Raw genomic sequence first — 21,455 nt, forward strand, 5'->3', positions numbered from 1 at the left:
GTTTCTAGACATAAATGACTATAAATCCAGTGACAAATTGTATATAACGCATGGATAGCTAGTTTTAGCTTATTATCCATTCCCTGATTTAACTATAGCTCCAAAAAGCTACATTTTTAAATTCTACTTACCTGTAAACTTGTCTTTTATTTCGCAACAACTGCAGCGAACAAACCTGGGCTACCTTCTACAAGTTCATGAAACTCCAAACAATGCTACGAACTTCGTTGATTTCCTCTTGCGCAAGATATGTGTGTGTTGTGTGAGTTTAAGCTTCCTGCTGCTCATATTTTCGGACTGCTCTTAAGAAACTGACTTCCCTATTATTAAACATGCGGGTTAGATGCACTGACGTTTTAGTCAACTGAGACTCGAAGTTTAGTTTCGTCTTACACTGTACTTAGATGTTATAAACTGATTGTAACTTCATCAATCACGGAATTCAAAACATTACATTGTGCGAGATGGAACAAACGCACAGGAATTACTCTAAATTTATGATTATACTTTATACAACAACAATATATTTACCACTTGACTAGCGATAACATTCTTCGGTTACTTTCTTCGAAAGCGAACGTTACTTCGGTAATTAATGCTCACGTTTTTATAAAAGAGAATCAAAGTATATTACCGGTACAACTTTGGACGAATTTTATGTATATAAAGCTTTTGATAAAACTTTAAAAATAGCAGAAAGGTATCCTTGAGTACTTTACAAACGGAAACAGAAACGTATGAACGTTTACCTTGTGCCAAGTTTGAGGTCAAATATAACTCACAAGATGAGTGGAAAAATGAGAACATTCAGCAAAACCGTACTCTTAAAAACGGATTTAAAATAGCGGTAGTTCCCTCGTTGCTAAGCTGTCAGCGTATACAGATTTGACATGCAAAGCTCAAGTTCGTTTCCCGGTGGGAGTTCATGTGGTTCGGATCACATTTTAAGCTCTAGGTCTACTTCTCATATAAGATAAACTCAAAATGAAATTTTGAAAACGTTTACTGGAAATACTGACTTGTAACCAAATATTTGTATTGGACATATATCATGGTTTGAAATATTTCGTTATTAAAAATTTACTATAATGAAATATTCTACCTTACGTTTGTAATATTTTCCTTTCCTCATTCACTGATTTAAATATTGTCTGTTGATAAAACGGAAAAAACGCGTTATGCATATCGTTTACAAACAACATATGAATAGCTTAGAGCGGATATTGCTGCATCTGATACATTTTAAAATATGTCGCAAAACACCTCACTTTAGACTAAGAAACGACTAGAAATGAACGATAATAATAAAAGGAATAGTAAAAGCACGGTACATTCATACCACAAGCAGTATTCGAACTCTTTACAGACAGATCTTACGAAACCCAGCCTAATACCTTAAACCCCTCGACCATACAACTAAGTAAGATGAGCTAATATTGTAGCAATTATTAGGAGGTGTATCGAACGGTGTTCATATAACCGTCTTCAAAGAATTTGTATCATACTCTGGTGAAGTGCTATTGTGATACATTGTTTCATTCAACACAATATACTTCTGATCAAACTCTGCGAATTTCACTAAACCTTATTGCTAGATGACATAAAACATGCAACATATTTATGATGTTGACCATACTTGTTCCACCAAGGTTAACATAGAATGTACAGTAGATACATCGATATCAAGCATGAACGGAAACTTAAGATGTTTCTTTCACTTCCAACTTCATACTTACAATTTGGGAAGACAAAATACATTTGGCGTGTTACTTTTTGAGCTTTCCTTGTACTTGTTTAAAGCTTTTACAAGTTTTTAAACAATTTTAAAACGCAAAACTGATTTTACCAGATAATCATCTACTTAATTTCTTCAGGGAAACTTACAGCAAAAAAATCTGCAAGTTTATATCTATGATTTTGATCATAGCAATTCGATATTTTCAGTTAATTTAATTTTATATTTAAATAGCGTTAGTAGAGATGGTTGAAAATGAAACTGTCAATCCTTTTTTTCGAAATTCAAAATAGCGTTGTACAGAAAAGTTGGGTACTGATGTAGTAGTAATTCTGCAAAATTAATTAAAATCACACACGTATTGAGGTTGGTTGTACATTTTCTCGGCACATTTTCTGGCAAAAAACGTTCGAACAACTAACATTTACAAAAATGTTAAAATCTGAATTCTATTTTTTCAAGGGGTTTCTGAATGAAATCCTTATAAACGGTTTTTGTCTTTACAAATAGTATCATATACAATTTTTTTCCGTTGAAACGTGTTGTGATTGGAAAGTTTTAAGACGGTTAGCAACACTGGTCAGGAGGAGTAAATATAATCGCCATGGAAGCGGTGGGTTGGTGGTTCCTTGAGACATGTTGAAACATGCACCAAGATATCTTTATTCAGTACCGCGTAGCAACCAGTTGAGTGCGGGTGTGCGTGTATGTCTTAAGTGCGCAAAATGGATGAAAAATTGGAACAACGCGTTTGTGTGAAATTTTGTTTTAAAACTGGGAAATCTGGTTCGGAGACTTATGAACTCTTAGAAACAGCTTTTGGGAGGTAAATGTCCGAGCCTGTCAAACATGTTTATCTGGTTTCACAGATTCAAAGATGGCAGTGAGTCAGTAGGGGATGACACCCGGTCCTGCCGGCCTTCAACATCAAAAACTAACGAAAACATTGTGAAAGTTGGTGATTTAGACTTACAATTAGGGAGATGGCTGAAGACCTGAATTTAAGTTTCTATGTGGTTCAGTCAATTTTAACTGATGATTTGAACATGCGTCGAGTGTCCGCGAAATGCATCCCAAACATTTTGTCACACGAGCACAAAAACACTGAATTAAAGTGTCCCAAGAACTGTTTAATTGAACCGAAATGCATTCAGATTTCTTGAATAGGGTAATAAGAGGTGATTAATCATGGGCTTATGAGTATGACCTAGAAACAAAGTCCCAATCTTTTCAGTGGAAAAGCCCAGATTCACCAAGACCATAGAAAGCCCGACAAAGTCGCTCGAATGTGAAGAGAATGTTGGTGCTTTTTTCGATTCTTAGGGTATCGTGCATCACGAATTTGCCCATAGAGAGTAGACAGTCAACCAGAAATACTACAAAAGTGTCCTTCAGCTTCTGCGCGAAAATGTGCGGCGGTAAAGGCTGCTCTCTGGAAAGAAAAGAATTGGATTTCGACTTGTACCTCTCTTCTAAATTAAAATTGTAATTGAAAGGGAAGAGATTTGACTTAATTGAAGATATTCAAGCAAATACGGAGAGAGTGCTTCACACCATCACGGAACATACTTTTCAGGAATACTTCCAGAGGTGGAAACACCATTGAAATCGGCTTATTGATTCAGCAGGGGACTACTTTGAAGGAGATCCATCACAATAGCCTGAAAGTACTGCCATTTTAAAATTACATGCCCAGTATTGAAACGTTCCAATCAAACCTCGTATATATGTTTCGCTACAATAGAAAGTCCCCAAAATTACATAAAATAAAAATATTAGTTCTCATGCATGAACACTTCAGTTTATACGGAATAGTAACAGTAGGTGCTATTAGTGCAACGTTTGATAAAGATTTCTATATACTTTGAGCCGAGTTGAGTTGATTTTGAGTTTAACGTCCCTTTCAGCAGCGAGGATATATGAGACGGGACCTACTGATTAAGTGGAATCCGCATGAGCTTCCGCCAGGAATCGGAGCCGACTCTTCCAGGCCAAACACGCGTACGTTAACCGTTTAGCCACGAATGAGCTCTTCTATATACTTTATTGCTTATACTGAAACTCATGAGGACTTCTTTACAGGTGGACGTAAAATAATAATTATGCCTTCGTTTATGAGTATTCAATTATAATATTTCTTTGCGTTTGATCATATACGGCCATAAAGAACGTAAATAGAGATACCCTTAGGAATTTTTACCAGAATCGCAGACTTCTCATTGTGAACTTATTTATACTGTTTTGTCTGTAAACCTTATAGTTCTTTCCTGGAATTAGATTATTTACATCAGAATGGCAACTTCTGTTGAAAAAGAAGATACAGTGACAACAATGAAAGCAGCGATCCCAATTTGGGAGCGCCAAGAAACCTGAATCGAGTAACTTCACCAACATATGAAGATATGACATGTTACTTTCAGTCTCCCAGGTGTAGTATTTCGGAAAAAAAGGAATTGTTTCGGGAATTGCTGTAGAGTAACAACCCAAATTAAAGATATTGGAAAAGATCTTCGTTACCAGTAATATCTCGTCAAAGATTCATGTAAGCGATTATAACATACTAGGTGAAGATCAGAAACACATAAAGAAAAACATTAAAAGCAAGAAGAGCATCATTTTTAAAATTCTGTTAGTATGTTCCAAAGTAAAAGGAGAACCCGTCCAGATTGATAAAGTGCACTTGTGAAATTATTAGGAAGGTTCCAATAATTGAGCACGATTTTCTTATTGACCAAAGAGCAAACATAAATATAGTTATAGTAAACATAGAGAGTGTAATACAAAAAGATAGAAAAAGCTAATTATAAGAAGATTCTATGGAAAAGAAAACTTACAACAGTAATGTCACTCAACTGAGAACTTGGCCAGGCGTAGATTCAATCTATTATGTCTCCATCTTCTCAATCTAAAATGATATTGGAAGGTCCTGCCATCGTGCCTAAATTTATAATACAGACATTGCCAGAACTCAGAACAAAAAATATAATGAAGAAGATCCAATACCATATCTCAAATACGTTTTAAGTTACCTGTATTTACCTGTTAGGGGGTGCAGGTGAAATTGCAAATTCTCTATTACAAGATATTTGTGTGGTTATCAAAAGGAACATGACGAAAGTGGGTGACAGAAAGAGTGTAAAGGAAGAGAAAGATACAATCTGAACTTCGTATGTAAGAATTTGGTGAAATTGGTAATATAGACGTTCTCTATTGTGATGGAAGGTGATATAGAAATAGAAGTATTCAACAAGTAAAGTTTTGTAGACAATTTTACAGGCGAATCATAATTGAGGAAAATGTTTTTCTACTCGCAGAACCACATTAGAAATAGGATACAAGCATTTGAAATTCCTCCCTTGAATTTCGATCAAATAAACTACGTGAATCTATTTGGGGCATTGTTAAGAGGTGTCACGGCTAAGGAGTTAAAGCTCATGTTAAGAACAGAATTACCAAAGAATGTGAAACTTCTGAAATTGTTCGATTACACACAAACATTGAAAGTTGTATTAAGCTAAGGACAGAATATCAGAAAATGTTGTGGATCAGCAAATCCACAACATTTTCAACTGATGAAATGAAGAAATTGGGAAAGTTTCTATCAAAGAAGGATTTCATTGCTACACCGGACTCCGAACATTAAGGACGTGCTCAATGGTTGGGTGGTCGGTCTTAGTTTGGGTGCACTCGACCTACAGGCACCTGTTCATGGCGACTTCTGGGTTGTTTCTAATTAGAGACAAGCGAAAAATTGTATTATCAAATCATCATTCCTAGATTTATAAGAATATGTTTAAAAAATAATTTTCTTAAATTCACTTTTACGATATAAATCGGTTTTGATTAAAATCGAACTTTATGCTGTCGAGGTTCTCAAAATATCAGTTGGTCAAATGTTTTGAGCTTTGAAATAAAAACTTTGGAGTATTTCTTGTGAATATGACTCTTCCTTTAACGAAAATATGATAGTAATAACCTTGAAAACAGCAAAAAGTCCTAGTTTTGCATGAGTGTCTAAAACTGGCGCCAGTTTCATTTCAAAATGTTCTTCCAATTGAAACAAATTTTGCACACTTACTTCATATTTAGTACACAACTTTTTGGCACAATGGTGTTTTCAATTTTGGAAAAGAATTTGAAAGTCTCATTTTTGACCCATTCTGGTATGCAAGGGCGCCCATCAGGGGGCAATTTGGGGCACTTGCCCCCTTAAGAGGAAATTGTACTTGGGAATATCGAAAACCCAATTGAATTTTGACATTAGTTACAGCAAAATTTGAAACTATATTTAAAACGTCACTTCTACTTGACCCCCCCTTGGAAACCACAACATGGGCGCTTTTACTTGTATGTAGTTGTATTTTATAGATATTCATAGGGAAAATGTTAGGAGAAGGGGAAAGAATAATTAATATTGAATAATTGCTTAATTTGCAGGATACGATTCTCTGGCTCAACCTGTATTCAGTCTCTATGGACAAAGAACATTGGAAAGATCCTGAAAACTTTAGACCAGAAAGGTTCCTCAATGGTGGAGAGTCAGTTCATCAAGAATGGATAACTTTCTATGGTGGAGGTTTGTTATGTTTAGTTTATTTTACATGAACATAAACTAGAATAAAGTAAGAATTATTAGTATTTGAAACCAAATAAAACTTAGATAAATATATTGATAAAATTGAACTAAAAGTGTTTCTAGTAGTTTCGCATTTTTTTTCTTTTACATTTCCAGTGCAAGACTGTGGTAACTTTAAAATGTCAAATTTTTCAGGTAAGGTAATTCAAATTGTTTGTATATAAAGAATTTTTTTTAATCTTTTCTGTTCTGTTAATTATAATGTTGTTTCACTACGTCGGCTACACAGAATTATTATTTGTTGCAAAGAAAATCTTTCTTAATGCATAAAAAGTACAATTATTGGACACTAGAAAGTATCTATTTAACACGTATTTTTAGGTACGACAGTGTTATTCTGAAGATGCATATTACATGGAAAATAATAATTAGCTTGTTTAACTTTGACATGCTTCATTCTATGTTTTCATTAACTTAAATTAACTCAAACTTCAAATTAATTTAAAAGAGAACAAGATTTCAATATTTGAACGCTGGGTACAATAAATGTTCTTAAACAAGAGCCATTAATTTAATTTCAGGGTTGTATTTCCCTATATATATATTGACTCTAACTCAGTATCCTCACCGCAGGTACTCCGGGAATATTGTGATATCCTCACAGCGTTATTGCTTACCTGATCTCATTAGCTTGTTTAACCGTTATTGTATGCGGTTTGTGTTAGGATATCGTGAAAACAGAGATCAAAAAGAACATAATCTATGTCAGGTTTTTCTTTAAACTTGAAAAAACTGCTACAGAAATGTACCAAATCTTACAAGGAGTACTCGATTAATAGTTTGCACCTTTCCAAGCTGACAGAATAATCCTTGTCCTCCTCGACCATCTGTAGGTTGGAATGAGGTGAAAATTGCCGTGATTAATACACTTGCTTGATGTATCATCAACTGACGAGGTGCCGTGAAATTATGAGGAGTGAAATATCTGCAACAACATTTCACTAAATCTTATGAAAGGATATAGGAATTTAGGATGCATCAGCGTAATTAATGTTGAGGTTTCTCTCGCAGGTTAGAAGGACTCCCTTATCCCTATTCACAGGATAATGGAGAAAATAGCCGCCAATGACCCGACATTCCTGGGCATGGAGAATGAATGATGAATTTACGTATATGATCAGAAATCAATTTAATGTTATTGTAATGAAAGTCACATACCTACATTCCCGAGACCATAGAAGGACACGAAACTTGGTTCTAGATGAAAGTGGTAGTAATTGTTTTCTTTGTTTTTTTGTTTTTTTTCAAATGTCCTAGAGATGAATTACGAATTTGTATCAGAACTGTCAGTAAGAAGGTTTGTACTGTTATTTTACAATGGTTACACAAGTCTGTGTATCTTAAATGGCTCAACAAGTGGACATTTGGACAGTGGCGTTTGCATCATTATAATGTTCCATATTAACTTCAGTAGTGAGGTTGGACTTCTTCGCCAAAACAAAATCCTCTCTCTCTGACTCCATTGTTCTTATTTGTCGGACGTAGCTCTGTGTGAGATTTTTCCTGTTCTCTACACGGGAATACACGTTAAGACGAAACGTCGATTGAACTTGGGTGCATTCTTAAGCACATCTGCAGAAGTGCTTTTAAAAGATGGCACCAAAGTTGGAATTGGTCTCTAGATGCAACAGGAAAGTACTTGAAGGGGAAAGGCATCCATAAATGGTAAATCATCCCTATAATTGCAGCAGGGCAGGAATTAAACGCACGATCTTTCTATTGAAGTGGAATATGTGAACGTTCATCAGTAGGGTGAAACGATAATGGCCATTTTTATTTTTTTAAGTTTTGTAATAGTGCGAAAAAGTTGCCTTTTAGGTTCGAAAAGAAGAAGAAAAAATTCAGTTGTTATACTGAAACATCTCGAGGTGCCGCAAAGAGCTTCAAGTTTGTAAAAAGAAATTAAAAATTGAAAAACTACAAACTTTGGTAAATTATTTTTTATGGTTTTCTCGTACATATAATGCTACGAAAGATAGTTGTAAATTCATATATAAGTATTTGAATTGGAAAAAATATTAATTACAAAATATAAATTAAAAACATTATTGTGGAAAGGTTTGTATTTTTGCTGATTTTGAAATTTTTGGGAACTATTTTTGCTGTAACAAATAGTAGTAAATGAGGTTAAAATAAAAGCTCGTGGAATCAATCACATATATTTTTATTAGAATACTGGTACACGTAAAAAAAATATCATAATACACTCTTAAAGACAATGAAAGTTCTTTTGAAAGTTCATCGTTTAAAATACCCACAATGATTACAAATGTTATAGCTGCAAAGTGTTTATTTCTACTTCATTGACACATTAAACTTCTTTTAAAAATCAAATTTTGGCATGTTCTCACGTGAGTCAATTTTCGGTCTTATATATCCTTCGCTTGCGAATGAACCACAGACATTTTGAGCCGATTCGGCCACCAGTTTCATAACTCTTTTCATTGCTTGCGTGGATTGGGTGCAACAGACTTGCGCACACTTGAGATCCAAGATTGCGCACACTTTTCAGTTAAACAGATCAAGATCCAAAAATCCAGGTTTGCGCACAGTTCTTTCTACAACGTTGCCAAACTTAGATGTTTACAGGGTGTCCCAAAAGTAGGTTTACAGTACCGTACTGATCAGGCTCATTGCATTTTATATCATTTCTTATTGTTATCTTTCAGATAGGCTTAGTTTCTTTATTATTTGTTTTTAATGTGTTTTTACTTACATCTTAAGCTAGGAAGTGCCGAAGCAAATAAACCCATAAACTAGAATGTTATACTTGATCAATGCAGGGGTGTATACCTACTTTTGGGCCACCGTGTATTATTATGAAAATGAAAAACTATCTTTGTGTTAACCAGATCAAAACAGCATAGTCAATGTGCCAAAAATTTACTTTACTTTCTCTGACAAGTATGAACCACTATTTGAGATTCAGCATCCACGAAAACGGACTTTTCTCCTTTCGCCGTAATAACATCTTGGATCTCTGCAATCTGCTTAATAGCTTGGATAGTGCATATGAGTCGAGTAGGGGCTAATTTATTTCGACAATTATACATTGCTTCTCTGCAACTCCTCATATCTTTATTAGGGTTGGGCACGAGCGAGTTCGAGCGAGTTTTCTTTGAAACTCGACTCGACTCAAAACTCGAACCAAAAACACTGACTCAGCTCGGAACTCGAGCCGAGAAAATTACCTTTGACTCGACTCGTGCCCATCTCGAATCTTTATGGGTAAATTGTACACAATCGTCATCTTTGAAAGCTCCTGCCTGATAATCTTATTAGGTTTCTCACTAGCATATTCCATTGCTTTTCTCTTACATGCTTCGTTTAGAATATGCTTCTGAATGTCAAGTCCAATAGTAACTTCAGAGTATGATTCTGAAGTTACTATTGGACTTGCACATTTTACAAAATTATTGACCTGCTGTTAGATTTTGAAAACTGGGGAAAGCCGAAAATGTTACAATTGAATCATTTAGAATAATTTTGATTCCTGATATCCTGAAATTTGTCTTTACAAATAAAAGTAGGTGGTGGTGTTTCCCTTCCAAGTACGAATAACTAGTATTTCAGATTTAGCATCCAAAAATATCATTTTCTTTTCTTCATTAGACCTTGTGCACAATTCTGTTTTTATCACCTGGCAACGTCGATTCCTGTGCGCAATCCTGGCCACAGATACTGTCAATCAACCTCTTATCTGGCATTTGCTGATAAAGAAGATAAGTGTGCGCAAGTCTGTGACTCTCCGTGGAATAAGGAAGCCGGGAAAAATCGATAAGCAGGTCCACTTGACTATTTGAATGAGCTTCAGATGTCTTCCGTATAAAGTCTTTGAGAGAGGTAGTGGGAACATCTTTTACCAAGGGGGGTTCAGTTACGTCATTTTCAGTCCATGATATCATGTCGATAAGGGAGTCACAGACTTGCGCACACTTATCTTCTTTATCAGCAAATGCCAGATCAGAGGTTGATTGACAGTATCTTTGGCCAGGATTGAGCACAGGATCGGGAATCGACGTTGCTAGGTGATAAAAACTTAATTGTGCACAACACCTAATGAAAAAAAGAAAATGAGATTTCTGGAAGCTAAATCCGAAATACAAGTTATTCGTGCTTGGAAGGGAAACACCACTACCTACTTTTTTTCAAAGACAAATTTCAGGATATCAGGAATCAAAATTATTCTACATGATTCAATTGTAATATTTTTCGGCTTTCCCCAGTTTTCAAAATCTAACAGCAGGTCAATAATTTTGTAAAATGTTCAAGTCCAATAGTTACTTCAGAAGCATATTCGGAAGCTACTATTGAACTTGACCTTCAGAGGCATATTCTAAATGAAGCATGTAAGAGAAAAGCAATGGAATATGTTAGTGAGAGATCTAGTAAGATTATCAGGCAGGAGCTTTCAAAGATGATTGTGTACAATTTACCCATAAAGATTCGAGATGGGCACGAGTCGAGTCAAAGGTAATTTTCTCGAGTCGAATTTGATAAATAGCTCGCTCGTTTAGCTCGTTTTGATATCATGGCCTGATTAGATTGGAAAGCGAAAGTCATATGTAAGCAGTAATGTGGAATACTTTTAGTGATGCTTTTTACAGGGGTGCATTTCATCTGTTACTTTCAGTGTATCTCGTGGGGTACTTTTAGTGCATTTAGTCTCGTCTCGAAAACGAGACGACAATAGATCTTTATAACGAGACATTGTATATACTGTATATATATACACAGGGTGTTTCAGATAAAACATCCAGTGCTTATAAATCAGAAACGGCTGGGAATAAAAAGATGAAACAAAAACTGAGGCAGAAAAATGTCATAGGGCACATCACATGGTGTTGTTGTGGTGACCCCCAGGGACCTCCTTGAAGGGGGCCTACAGACCAACTTTAAATGTTCAAATGGAAACATGATTCTATCATACCTCATTCGGTAGTCGAATAACGAAACAACTTTTGTAGGAAACAATTTTCGGTTTGGGCCACCGTTTTCAAAATGGCCGTAAAAAGTGGTTCCTGTATCAGACAAAACGTCCAGTGCTTATAAATCAAAAACGGCTGAGAACAAAAAAATGAAATAAAAACTGAGATAGGAAATTGTCATAGGGAACTTCACATGGATCCACAGAACCTACTTTTTGCGGCCATTTTAAAAGCGGTGGCTGAAACTAAAACTTGTTTCCTACAAAAATTATTTAGTTTTTCAAGGACTACCGAATGAGGTATGATTCAATACATGTTCTTATTTGAAAAATTGAATTTAATCCCTGGGCCCCCTTCAAGGAGGGCCCTGGAGTCACCACAACAACACCATGAGATGTGTCCTATGACATTTTCCTATGTCAGTTTTTGTTTCATCTTTTTATTCCCAGCCGTTTCTGATTTATAAGCACTGGACGTTTTTATCTGAAACACCCTGTATACATATACAATATATACAATGTCTCGTTATAAAGATCTATTATCGTCTCGTTTTCTCGGATTGTCTCGGATAGTGATGTCAACCGGCTCTGCTCGGTTCAACTCAGTGAACAGCTCGAGCCAGCTCGGTTGGAATGAAGAGCCATCTGGTCAGATCAATTGAGCCGGTTTGGCTGGGATGAGCCACCAACTCGGCTCATGTGAGCCATCAGCTTTAGCCAGCTCCGTTGAAGCGAGTCCATCAACTTCGTTCGACTCAGCTCAACTGAGGCAATGGCTCAACGAGCTCCTTCCTGGCTAAGCGGTTAGCGTACGCGCCTTTGGCGTTTGAGACCCGGGTTCGATTCCCGGCGGGAGCTCGTGTAGTTTGGATTCCACGTTAATCAGTAGGTCCCGTCTCAGATAGCCTCGCTGCTGAAAGGGACGTTAAACTCAAAATTAATCAACCAATAGCTCGAACCGGCTCGGTTGGGGTGAGTAGTCAGCTCGGTTAGGTTCGGCTCGGTTGAGTGAGCTGTTAGCTCGTCTAACTTCTCGGTTCAACTCGACAGTGAATGAGCTGTGAACCGATCCGCTCGAGCCGTTGATGACCCTAAACCCGGGCCGAACAGTTTTGAACATGTTTTGCAGATGCCCTATAACTTTCAACAATTTTTGGCTGGAGCTCGAATACTTGCTCCTCCGGAACTCAAACCCAGAACCTCGTGACCGATGTCCTTGCCTTCTTAAGAATTCACGACGACCGAGATCGACAGTAAATTAGCTTTTACTACTCAGATACAAACCGCGTATCTATTAAAGATTATACACGGTGTTCATATAATAATAATAATAATAATAATAATAATAATAATAATAATAATAATAATAATAATAATAAATGCTTGATCAAGTAAAAAATAATTGTTCAAGTATAACATTCTAGTTTATAGGTTTATTTGCTTCGGCTCTTCCTAGCTTAAGATGTAAGTAAAAACACATTAAAAACAAATAATAAAGAAACTAAGCCTATCTGAAAGATAACAATAAGAAATGATATAAAATGCAATGAGCCTGATCAGTACGGTACTGTATACCTACTTTTGGGACACCTTGTAAACATCTAAGTTTGGCAACGTTCTAAAAAAATGTGCGCAAACCTGGATTTTTGGATCTTGATCTGTATAACTGAAAAGTGTGCGCAATCTTGGATCTCAAGTGTGCGCAAGTCTGTTGCACCCGTCGATAAAACCTCTGCGTCAAAGATTATCTGTGGAACTTTAAACTTCCTGAATCTTTTCTGTTCTTGCTTTTAAAACACGTCGTAAACCGAGTTCTCTTACATTTTTGCACTCACCATATAGCATGGACAAAAGGAGATTTTCTGCAGCAGCAAAGTGCCCATTTCTTTGAATAACTGGATCTAGAACGTTCTTCAGATCATCAGAGAGGTAGCGTGAATATGAGATAAGCTCAAATAGATGTTTGGAACTATAAGTACATGAAGGTTTCAACTTAATGTTAAACCACATAGGTGCATACACTTTTACAACGTACTCAGCTAAAGTCTTAAGGTTCTCAGTTGCCACAAACAATCTAAGTATAGGTTTGCTAATGTAAGCCAACTGGAGTGAACAAGTTTTCCAGGGTTTCTTAAAGATAAATCTAGCGAACAATTTCCACTTGATACAGCGATACACATGTCCAACAAATACTTTCGATCCGTACTTGAAATCATTTATGTTCTCCAAAAGAGGAAGGTTATTTTCAATTGGCAAGAATGTAACCACAGCAAGATTAGTACAGTTTTGCAGCTGCTGACCTATTTCGCCTTCAAATTCATAGGGTCATTTCGTTTTACCATCTAAATGATAGAAAAGATGTCGCAAATGCAGCTCATTTCCGTGAAACCAACAAACTAACCATTATAAAGGTGTTCCTATTTTATTTTCCATCGAAGATATCACATCATTATTATGTTCAGTATTTACAACGGTTCCATCACACCCAATAACGGCAAAGTTCAAAAGTTGTTCGTTGTGTTATCTAACCTCAAAAAACTCCAGTATACTGTCGTCTGAGTCCTTTCCAGTGCCAGATTTAGGTGTTACGTGACCTAAAAACTTTGAGTTTGGTTCTTCTGTTAGTGAAACGTGCTCTTCTGAAATAACGTTTTTGTATAACTTAGTTCCTTTCTTTTCTTGAACAATTGATTTGTCTTTTCTTCCATCAAAAAACAATCCTCATTTTCAATTATCTGATAAAGACTATCATTAATGACATTTCTTTGAATTTTTTTTTTTTATCTTGCTCGTCTAAATTTCATCCTGTCTATTACTTTGGTTTTGTCTTCCCCTGTGATTAAACCCAAGTCCTGTAAAGCAGCACTAGTTATAGCTGCAGCAGCTCCATCTGATATTCCGGTACGGTCACAAGTGGAAGCTGCAGGTGGCAATTTCGTACGCATTTGAGTGCTTATCTTTTTATCTTTTTTCAGTTTAAAAGGGCCTGGTAGCTGCTCTTCAAAAGTCAGGTCTATTTGGTCTCCAGTGCTGTCAATGTCGTCAGTAACTGTTTCTGTTACACTACTACTTTGTGTCCGTTCTTGATTAAACTTAACTGTTTTTGTATTTCTTTACTTTTCCTTGCTTCTTTCTTCTCCAAAGCTCTTGTGATAGCTCTGTCAACAATACTAATAACCATTTTCGTGGTAGAGCGTTGATCGTTTTGAAAGTCTTGTTCTAAAACGCGTGCTTTTATTTCTTCTATACAACTACAAGTATCAAAGTTTTGACACTTGTAGGCAGCAATATCAAATAAACGTTTAGCTTCTCTAAATTTAGCGAGGTTCGAGTCAAACTTATCTGACCCTTTTCTACTTTTAGACCTTAATAAATTCCTATATTTAACATGACTAACTTTTATCAATTGTGAAATTCTAAGGTTAGAAACAGTGGGAATAGAAGCTTTTGGTCATATTTGTTCTATTTTAGGAACTAAAATCTTACATATTTCACTTACAGTAGGATAGTTCCCTGACGCAACTTTGAAGTTATGTCTAATAAAACAGTAGCACTTCATTATATCTTCGTAAGTAGGCAGTACAACTTCACACAAATCACTAAATCTTCATAAAATAGGATATTCCGACATTTGTCTTGTATTCACTTGCTTAGACAGCCATTTTAACTCACAACAATAAAGTAGCACACAAACTAACATAATATTACGTTGTTCTATTACACAATAGACGCCAACTCAACTGAACTCGGCAAAGCTACTGGCACCTAATCTGAGTTTGACACCACACGGAAACACTGTTGCCAACTGCTATTGGCAAAATGTGACTAAATTTAGCTCCTAAAGTGTGTTTTTACAAAATTTTATTAATCTTGCGGCACCTCAAGACTTAATCCAAAAAGATTATATATATATATATATATATATATATATATATATATATATATATATATATATATATATATATATATGTGTGTGTGTGTGTGTGTGTGTGTGTGTGTGTGTCTTTTTGACATACAATTGCTTATTTGACAGTATTTGAAATAAAAAATATGTGACTTCTTTTTTAAAAAAATTAAAATGTAGCGAAAATTGCACTTTTATGAAAATTTATCGTCCTTGCGGCACCTCAAGACGTGCTCCAATATTTTTCATATTTTATTTTTATGTTATCAACACCAAAAGCCAAGTTTTCCGTGCTATTACAAATTAAAAACCAAAACTTGTTTTTTTCGTTCCACCCTATTCAGCAGGTTGATATCTGGTGATGTTTCCAATTAGTATTTTTATCAATGGTTTCTTAACTAACAGTTAGACTTGTGCGGTTCAAAGATTCCCAGTTAAAATTATTTATGGTATTTTGTATTAACTGTAACTGGATTGTTAATATAAGAGGCTACTGATTAAATACAGCGTATAGGAAAGAGTAATAAATATAGATTTTCGTATATGATATTAAGATCTATAAATAGCGTAGTTTTTGGAAATTATAAGATATTGTTACGTAATGAAGAACAAATAAAGCAAACTAAACGTAAGACTGCCAGACGTCCCGTAAAAAACGGAACAGTCCCGATTTTGAAACCCGTGTCGCGCGTCCCCGTAAATTTAGTCGGGACAGGCAAATGTCCCGTATTTTAATACCGTCCCGTTTCTCCTCTCAATATTAGCGAAAAATTAAAAGTTTTGACAATAGCTGGACCCTGTTAGTAGTAAATGAACAATAAGCTGTGACAGGTAACAGCTTGGATCAAATCATCACACCACTTTCTCTGATTTCTTAGCTACCAATAGTGCTCTCAAACGCGTCGGGTCGGGTCGGGTCAGCTCAGGCCTGGTTGTCGGATAAGGCTGGTCGGCTCAGGTTGTCGGGTCATGTAAGTCGTGTCAGTCGGGTCAGCTCGGGTCGGGTTGTCGGGTCGGGTAAGCCGGGTTGGGTTGTCGGGTTGGGTCAGTCGGGTCAGTTTACTTTGGTCTTGAGCTTAAACTCGGCTGGAGTCGAAAACTGCTGTTTTTCACTAGCTGCCTAATTAAAAATAGCAATTTGAATTGATTTTATAGAAACCACAAATCTATTTTGAACACTTGCAGCTAGTGCTTTTATGGTAAATGTTTATTTTTGAAATTGTCTGTACTTTAATTTTTAAATGTGGAAGATTGATTTTACCAATCGACTGTAATATTAATATCTACGCCAATATGGAGTCTGGATTTAGAACAAAACTAGAAGTTGTTTAAGCAAGGCCAAAAGAAAGATTGGATATAGACGACCAAGCCCAAGCAGGGCCCCAGTGGCTCAGTGGTAGAGAAGTCATCTCTGGTGCATGCTGTCCATGGTTCGATCCCAGCTTGTGCTAAGTAGGCTTTGTGGTGGAGAAACGCCGTGTACTGTTTCCTCCCACTTTCTTCATTCCACCATTTCATTCATATCTCATGGTCACCGTATCCCTTAGCCTCGGTGCAGAATCGAAGGACCTTAAACTGAATATTTCATTTTATTTCACCAAGCCCAAGGACATCGATACAAGAACAAGATAAAGATTGGATATGCAAGACGAATTGCATAGTAATCTTGCCCTTGGCCTTGTTTTGGTGATCACCAAGTAGCGATGAGCGTATTTTCTTGCTTTCCGTATAGTATGAAAGACCATAATCAAAATCACACTTGGTCTTCATTTGTACCGATGAAGCGAGCATTCTTGGCTCTTGTATAGCATGAAAAACCACCACGACTACAAAATGCAGGACCAAGACTTGACTGCAAGACAAAGAATAAGACGCAGTATTGATGACCAAAACCCAGGGAGCGAATTGTTTGAATTTCATTTGTTGGGCTGAAAGTGATGAAATAAAATTAGTACTTTATAATTAAATACCATACTGTATTTTTAAATTTTAAATTACAAAATTCATATTATGTATCTTCTTACGTGCAACTATATATACTGTAAAATACGTTTTAATTACCAAGAAAGAAAAATCAAAGTGGCACGGGTCCCGGAATCATAAGAACCTATTTTGGAATGAAAGTTGAAGGGTTGGAAATATCACAGGTGTTCTTCCGTTTCCTCAACCCTTATCATTGTTGTTAAATGATTTCATTTTGTCTCCTCCAAGAGACTCTTCCTACTGCTCGGGTCGGGTTAGGTCAATCAGGTCGGATCACGGTTCGGGTCTGTGGGGTCGGGTCAGTCAATTCGGGTCACGGGTCGGTCTTCAACCAGACCCGACCCGTTGAGAGCACTAGCTAGCAAGCCAATTAAACCCACAGCACAAAGTTGCAGTTGTCCGTCAGCAGTAAACCAGATCTGAAATCTTTGGTAAAGTGCACCAGCTGAGCTTTTGTTCATAATAGCCAGGGGTGGACTGGCTATGTAAAAAGGGCGCGGTCACATACTCTGGGAGGGCGCCGTCCATCTGAGGCTTTCGCTAGTATGGAATACCCCCTCCTAATAAAAGAAAGTGCCGGGGGGCTTCCCCCGGAAAATTAGTACACCAAAAACAACAAAAGATTAACTAGCTATTGCAGTTAATCGCGATAGAATTATACAAATTCAATATTTTCATGAACAGACAAAGAGACTTTGAGTACTAAATACGAGGCGTGTTTTTTAAGTAAGGTCCGTTTTGTTGTAGACACTAGTAGTTCGGGCGCATACCGCAACTAGCGTGTGCGTCGTGTACCGACATGCCTCGGGAACAACTGTGCTCAGTTTCAACTCTGTAGCTGACCTGTACGGTTGTGTTCTGTGCTTTCACAATGTTTAAGACTATCAAGTCGCCCGCCGCGTGTGAGGTTTGCTCAGTGATATGGTTTTTGTCAGCAAGTAACGTGTCTGCTGCAGAAATTCATCGACAGATTTGCGAAGTGTACGGTGATACTGTTATGAGTGCAAGCAAAGTGCGTAAGTGGGTACGAGAATTCAAAAATGGCCGTGACAACGTCCATGATGAGTACTAAGGTCGCCCTTCTTCGATTACAGACGATTTGGTGGCTTCAGTTGAAGCGAGGGTTCGTGAGAACAGGCGCTGCACAATAACAGGTCTCTCAAACGAATTTCCTGACGTGTCGAGATCAGTGCTTTACAAAATTGTTTCTGAACACCTAAAGTTTAGGAAACTATGCTCCCGTTGGGTCCCGAAACTCCTAAAGAGGACCACAAAAACCAAAGATTTGAGTGTGCCATGAAGTTCTTAACTCGTTATGACGAAGAAGGTGACAGCTTCTTGAGTCAGATCGTAACTGGATACGAAACATGGGTTTCGCATATCACGCCCGAATCGAAGCAACAGAGCATGGAATGGAGACACACACACGCGCTTGTAAAGGTGAAGGCCAAACAGACTCTGTCCCAGCGCAAAATCATGGCGTCGGTGTTTTGGGATAGGCATGGTGTTTTGTTGGTCGACTTCATGCAACGAGGAACCACTATAAATGCAGAAGCATACTGCCAAACCCTGTGAAAGTTACGCAGAGCGATTCAAAACAAACGACGCGGCATGCTGACAAAAGGGATTGTTCTTCTCCATGACAATGCAAGACCTCACACTGTAGATCAGACGCAAGATTTGTTGGACAGTTTTGGCTGGGAAGTTTTAGACCACCCACCCTACAGTCCTGATCTTGCGCCGAGCGATTACCATCTGTTCCTCCACCTCAAACAACACCTCAGTGGCATCCGTTACAATGATGATGACGATGTGAAAACGGCAGTGAACTCTTGGTTATTGAAGCAGGCGGCAAGTTTTTATGAAGAGGGTATTTTGAAATTGGTTGAGAGGTATGATAAGTGTTTGAACAAACTTGGCAACTATGTCGAAAAATAGAGTAAAGTATGTACTTTCTGAAAATACATTTACTTTTTTGAAATAACTTTTCGTTGTGTACTTATGTTCAAACAGCCTTACTTGAAAAACACGCCTCGTATATTAGGCCTATATAAATCTGCACACTTTAACTGAGACTACAAAAATCACACCAGTTGTTTAAATTCTTCGGCTACATTTGTTAACAGCCTAATTATAACTGACTATTTGAGTTAAGTTTGGGGCTTATGCTATTTTTCCTTTTAAAGCTATGTCCATCATAACATTAACTTATTTTTAATCTATTTTTAAAACCGTTAATAAAAAGTATACATGAAACATTTACTACAAATTAACAAAAGTAAATTGAGAAATATATACCTACCTAGCGAAAAAAGACATTCAAAAACAAAACTGGAAAATGAAAGTAAAGTCACTGCTTTATGCGTGAAGGAGCCTTCGCATGTCCTTGCTTTTTTCACACATTTTGTCAATAATAAGATTGTTGTCTATTTTGGTCAGAATGTCTCTTTCTGAGTTCATCAAGAACAATGATTCCAGATGCTCATCTGTAAGTCTTGAACGGAGTCTTGTTTTTATGTAGCGCCACTAGCGTCTCTAACGGCGGGAGTGGGAGGGAGAGACATGTAAAAATGATCCAAAATGACCGAGATTAGAGTAAAATCAATATATTTCGAAGTCGCTGAGATCATTAATGGTACCTCCAAAGTCTAAAACAGAAAGGGCAAGGCCGTAGGCTGAGTAAAGACGGGACTGGGGGCGGAGCATTGGGGGTGGGAGGGTTGATATATAAAAATCATCCAAAATGACCGATATTAAAGTCAAATCTATAAATTTCAGGGTCCCTAAGATCATTATAATGACATTCCCAAAGCAAAAACAGAAAGAGCGAGGCCGCAGGCCGAGCAAATACTGGGATTTGGGGTGGAGCGTGGGGTTGGTAAGGGTGATATGTAAAAATCGTCCAAAATGACTAATAGTAAGGTCAAATCTATATATTTAGGGGTAAATATAATATCATTAATAGCATTCCCACGGCGAAAACACAAAGAGCGAGGCCGCAGGCCGAGCAAATACCGGGGTCTGGGGTGGAGCCCTAGCTGGCCAAAGGCTAGCGAATTTATAAAATAATTATGTACCTTTGCTTTTTTTTTAATTGTGTTCAGAGAGGAAACTGTGCACTTTCCCGAGGAGGGCGCAAAGGCACTGATGTGAGGAGGGCGCAGCGGCCATCGGGCCGGTACTTGATTATGGCCAGTCCACCACTGATAATAGCCTACATTACATGTGAAGTGTTCCAATTTTGTATGAACGAGAATGCCTAAACCAAAGTGTACGTTTTCTTCCAATTTGAAGGAGAAATACCCTTTTCTGAAAGCAACGCAATTGAACTATCAAGTTGACTGATAAAATCTGCCATGCTACTTTGTCCATTGCACACAATGGAAGATAACAGAAATTATAAATAATAGGCTAGGGGCCCAGAATTGGACTTTGGTTTGGGACTCAGGAACAGTGATGCCAATTTATCCTATTTTTGGCTAAATCTAGCCTATTTGGAGAGGTATTTAGCCATACAACTCTACGAAATGATTATAGCCTTAAATATAGCTTATTTTTATGAAACTCTTTTGCCATTTTTGTCTTTTTATTAGCCGTTGAATTAATACTAAAAATAGATTTTCTTTGAAAATAAAGAATAATTTTTAAAAATTAGCCTATTTGTCATTTATGTTATCGTATTAATTGATTAGGCAGAGGGTGTTTTATTACGCAACAAACATTTGTTTTTCATTTTTCTTCTATCTCTACTCACAGATTTACAACTACTTAAGAATAATTATCGACTCAGAAATAATTTTAATGTCGCTCCCGTAATGGTCTCGTTTGCTACTTTTTAATTATTTTAAATTTCGCATTTCATTGCAAGAATGAAAGTTTTCTAATATAAATTTAGGAAACTGTTAGGTTTTTAAAGGCCCTGAGATTGTTTTTGTTTCTTAGAGGAATCAAATAGCATACTTAATTAGCTTGAAAACTCAATACAATCTGGATGATCCATATTGATGTACGGAGAAGAAGTATTTGTAAGGACTGTGACCTGCTGAAAGAAGTACTACTGAATATTCGGACAATAGCAGTCTACGCAAACACAACAACCTGCAATCCAACGATGGTGCATCCAGTTTTAGCACCTCGGCTAGGTGCGACATTATCGATGATGACTTATTCAATTCAACTGATAATGTGGCTGTTGACTTTCACAAAACAGATGAGTTGTTGATGGTTGTAATTTAAATTCATGTACTGTATGTTGCTTGTTAGTCTTCAG

The 21,455-nt window shown here is 36.9% G+C and overlaps 1 protein-coding gene across 3 annotated transcripts in view; it reads left to right on the forward strand.

Moving 5' to 3' along the window:
* Positions 1-21,455, forward strand: part of LOC145662111 (methyl farnesoate epoxidase-like) — a 379,435-nt gene that overhangs the window by 281,496 nt on the left and 76,484 nt on the right. For all 3 annotated transcript variants that reach the window (XM_081727445.1, XM_081727446.1, XM_081727444.1), the window contains one exon: positions 6,173-6,311. In XM_081727445.1, the coding sequence (XP_081583571.1) occupies positions 6,173-6,311 (139 nt within the window). The remainder of the gene's footprint in view (positions 1-6,172; positions 6,312-21,455) is intronic.

The sequence above is a fragment of the Thermobia domestica genome, chromosome 10 (genome assembly GCF_964235325.1).
Source record: "Thermobia domestica chromosome 10, izTheDome1.hap1.1, whole genome shotgun sequence".
Lineage (NCBI taxonomy): Eukaryota > Metazoa > Arthropoda > Insecta > Zygentoma > Lepismatidae > Thermobia > Thermobia domestica.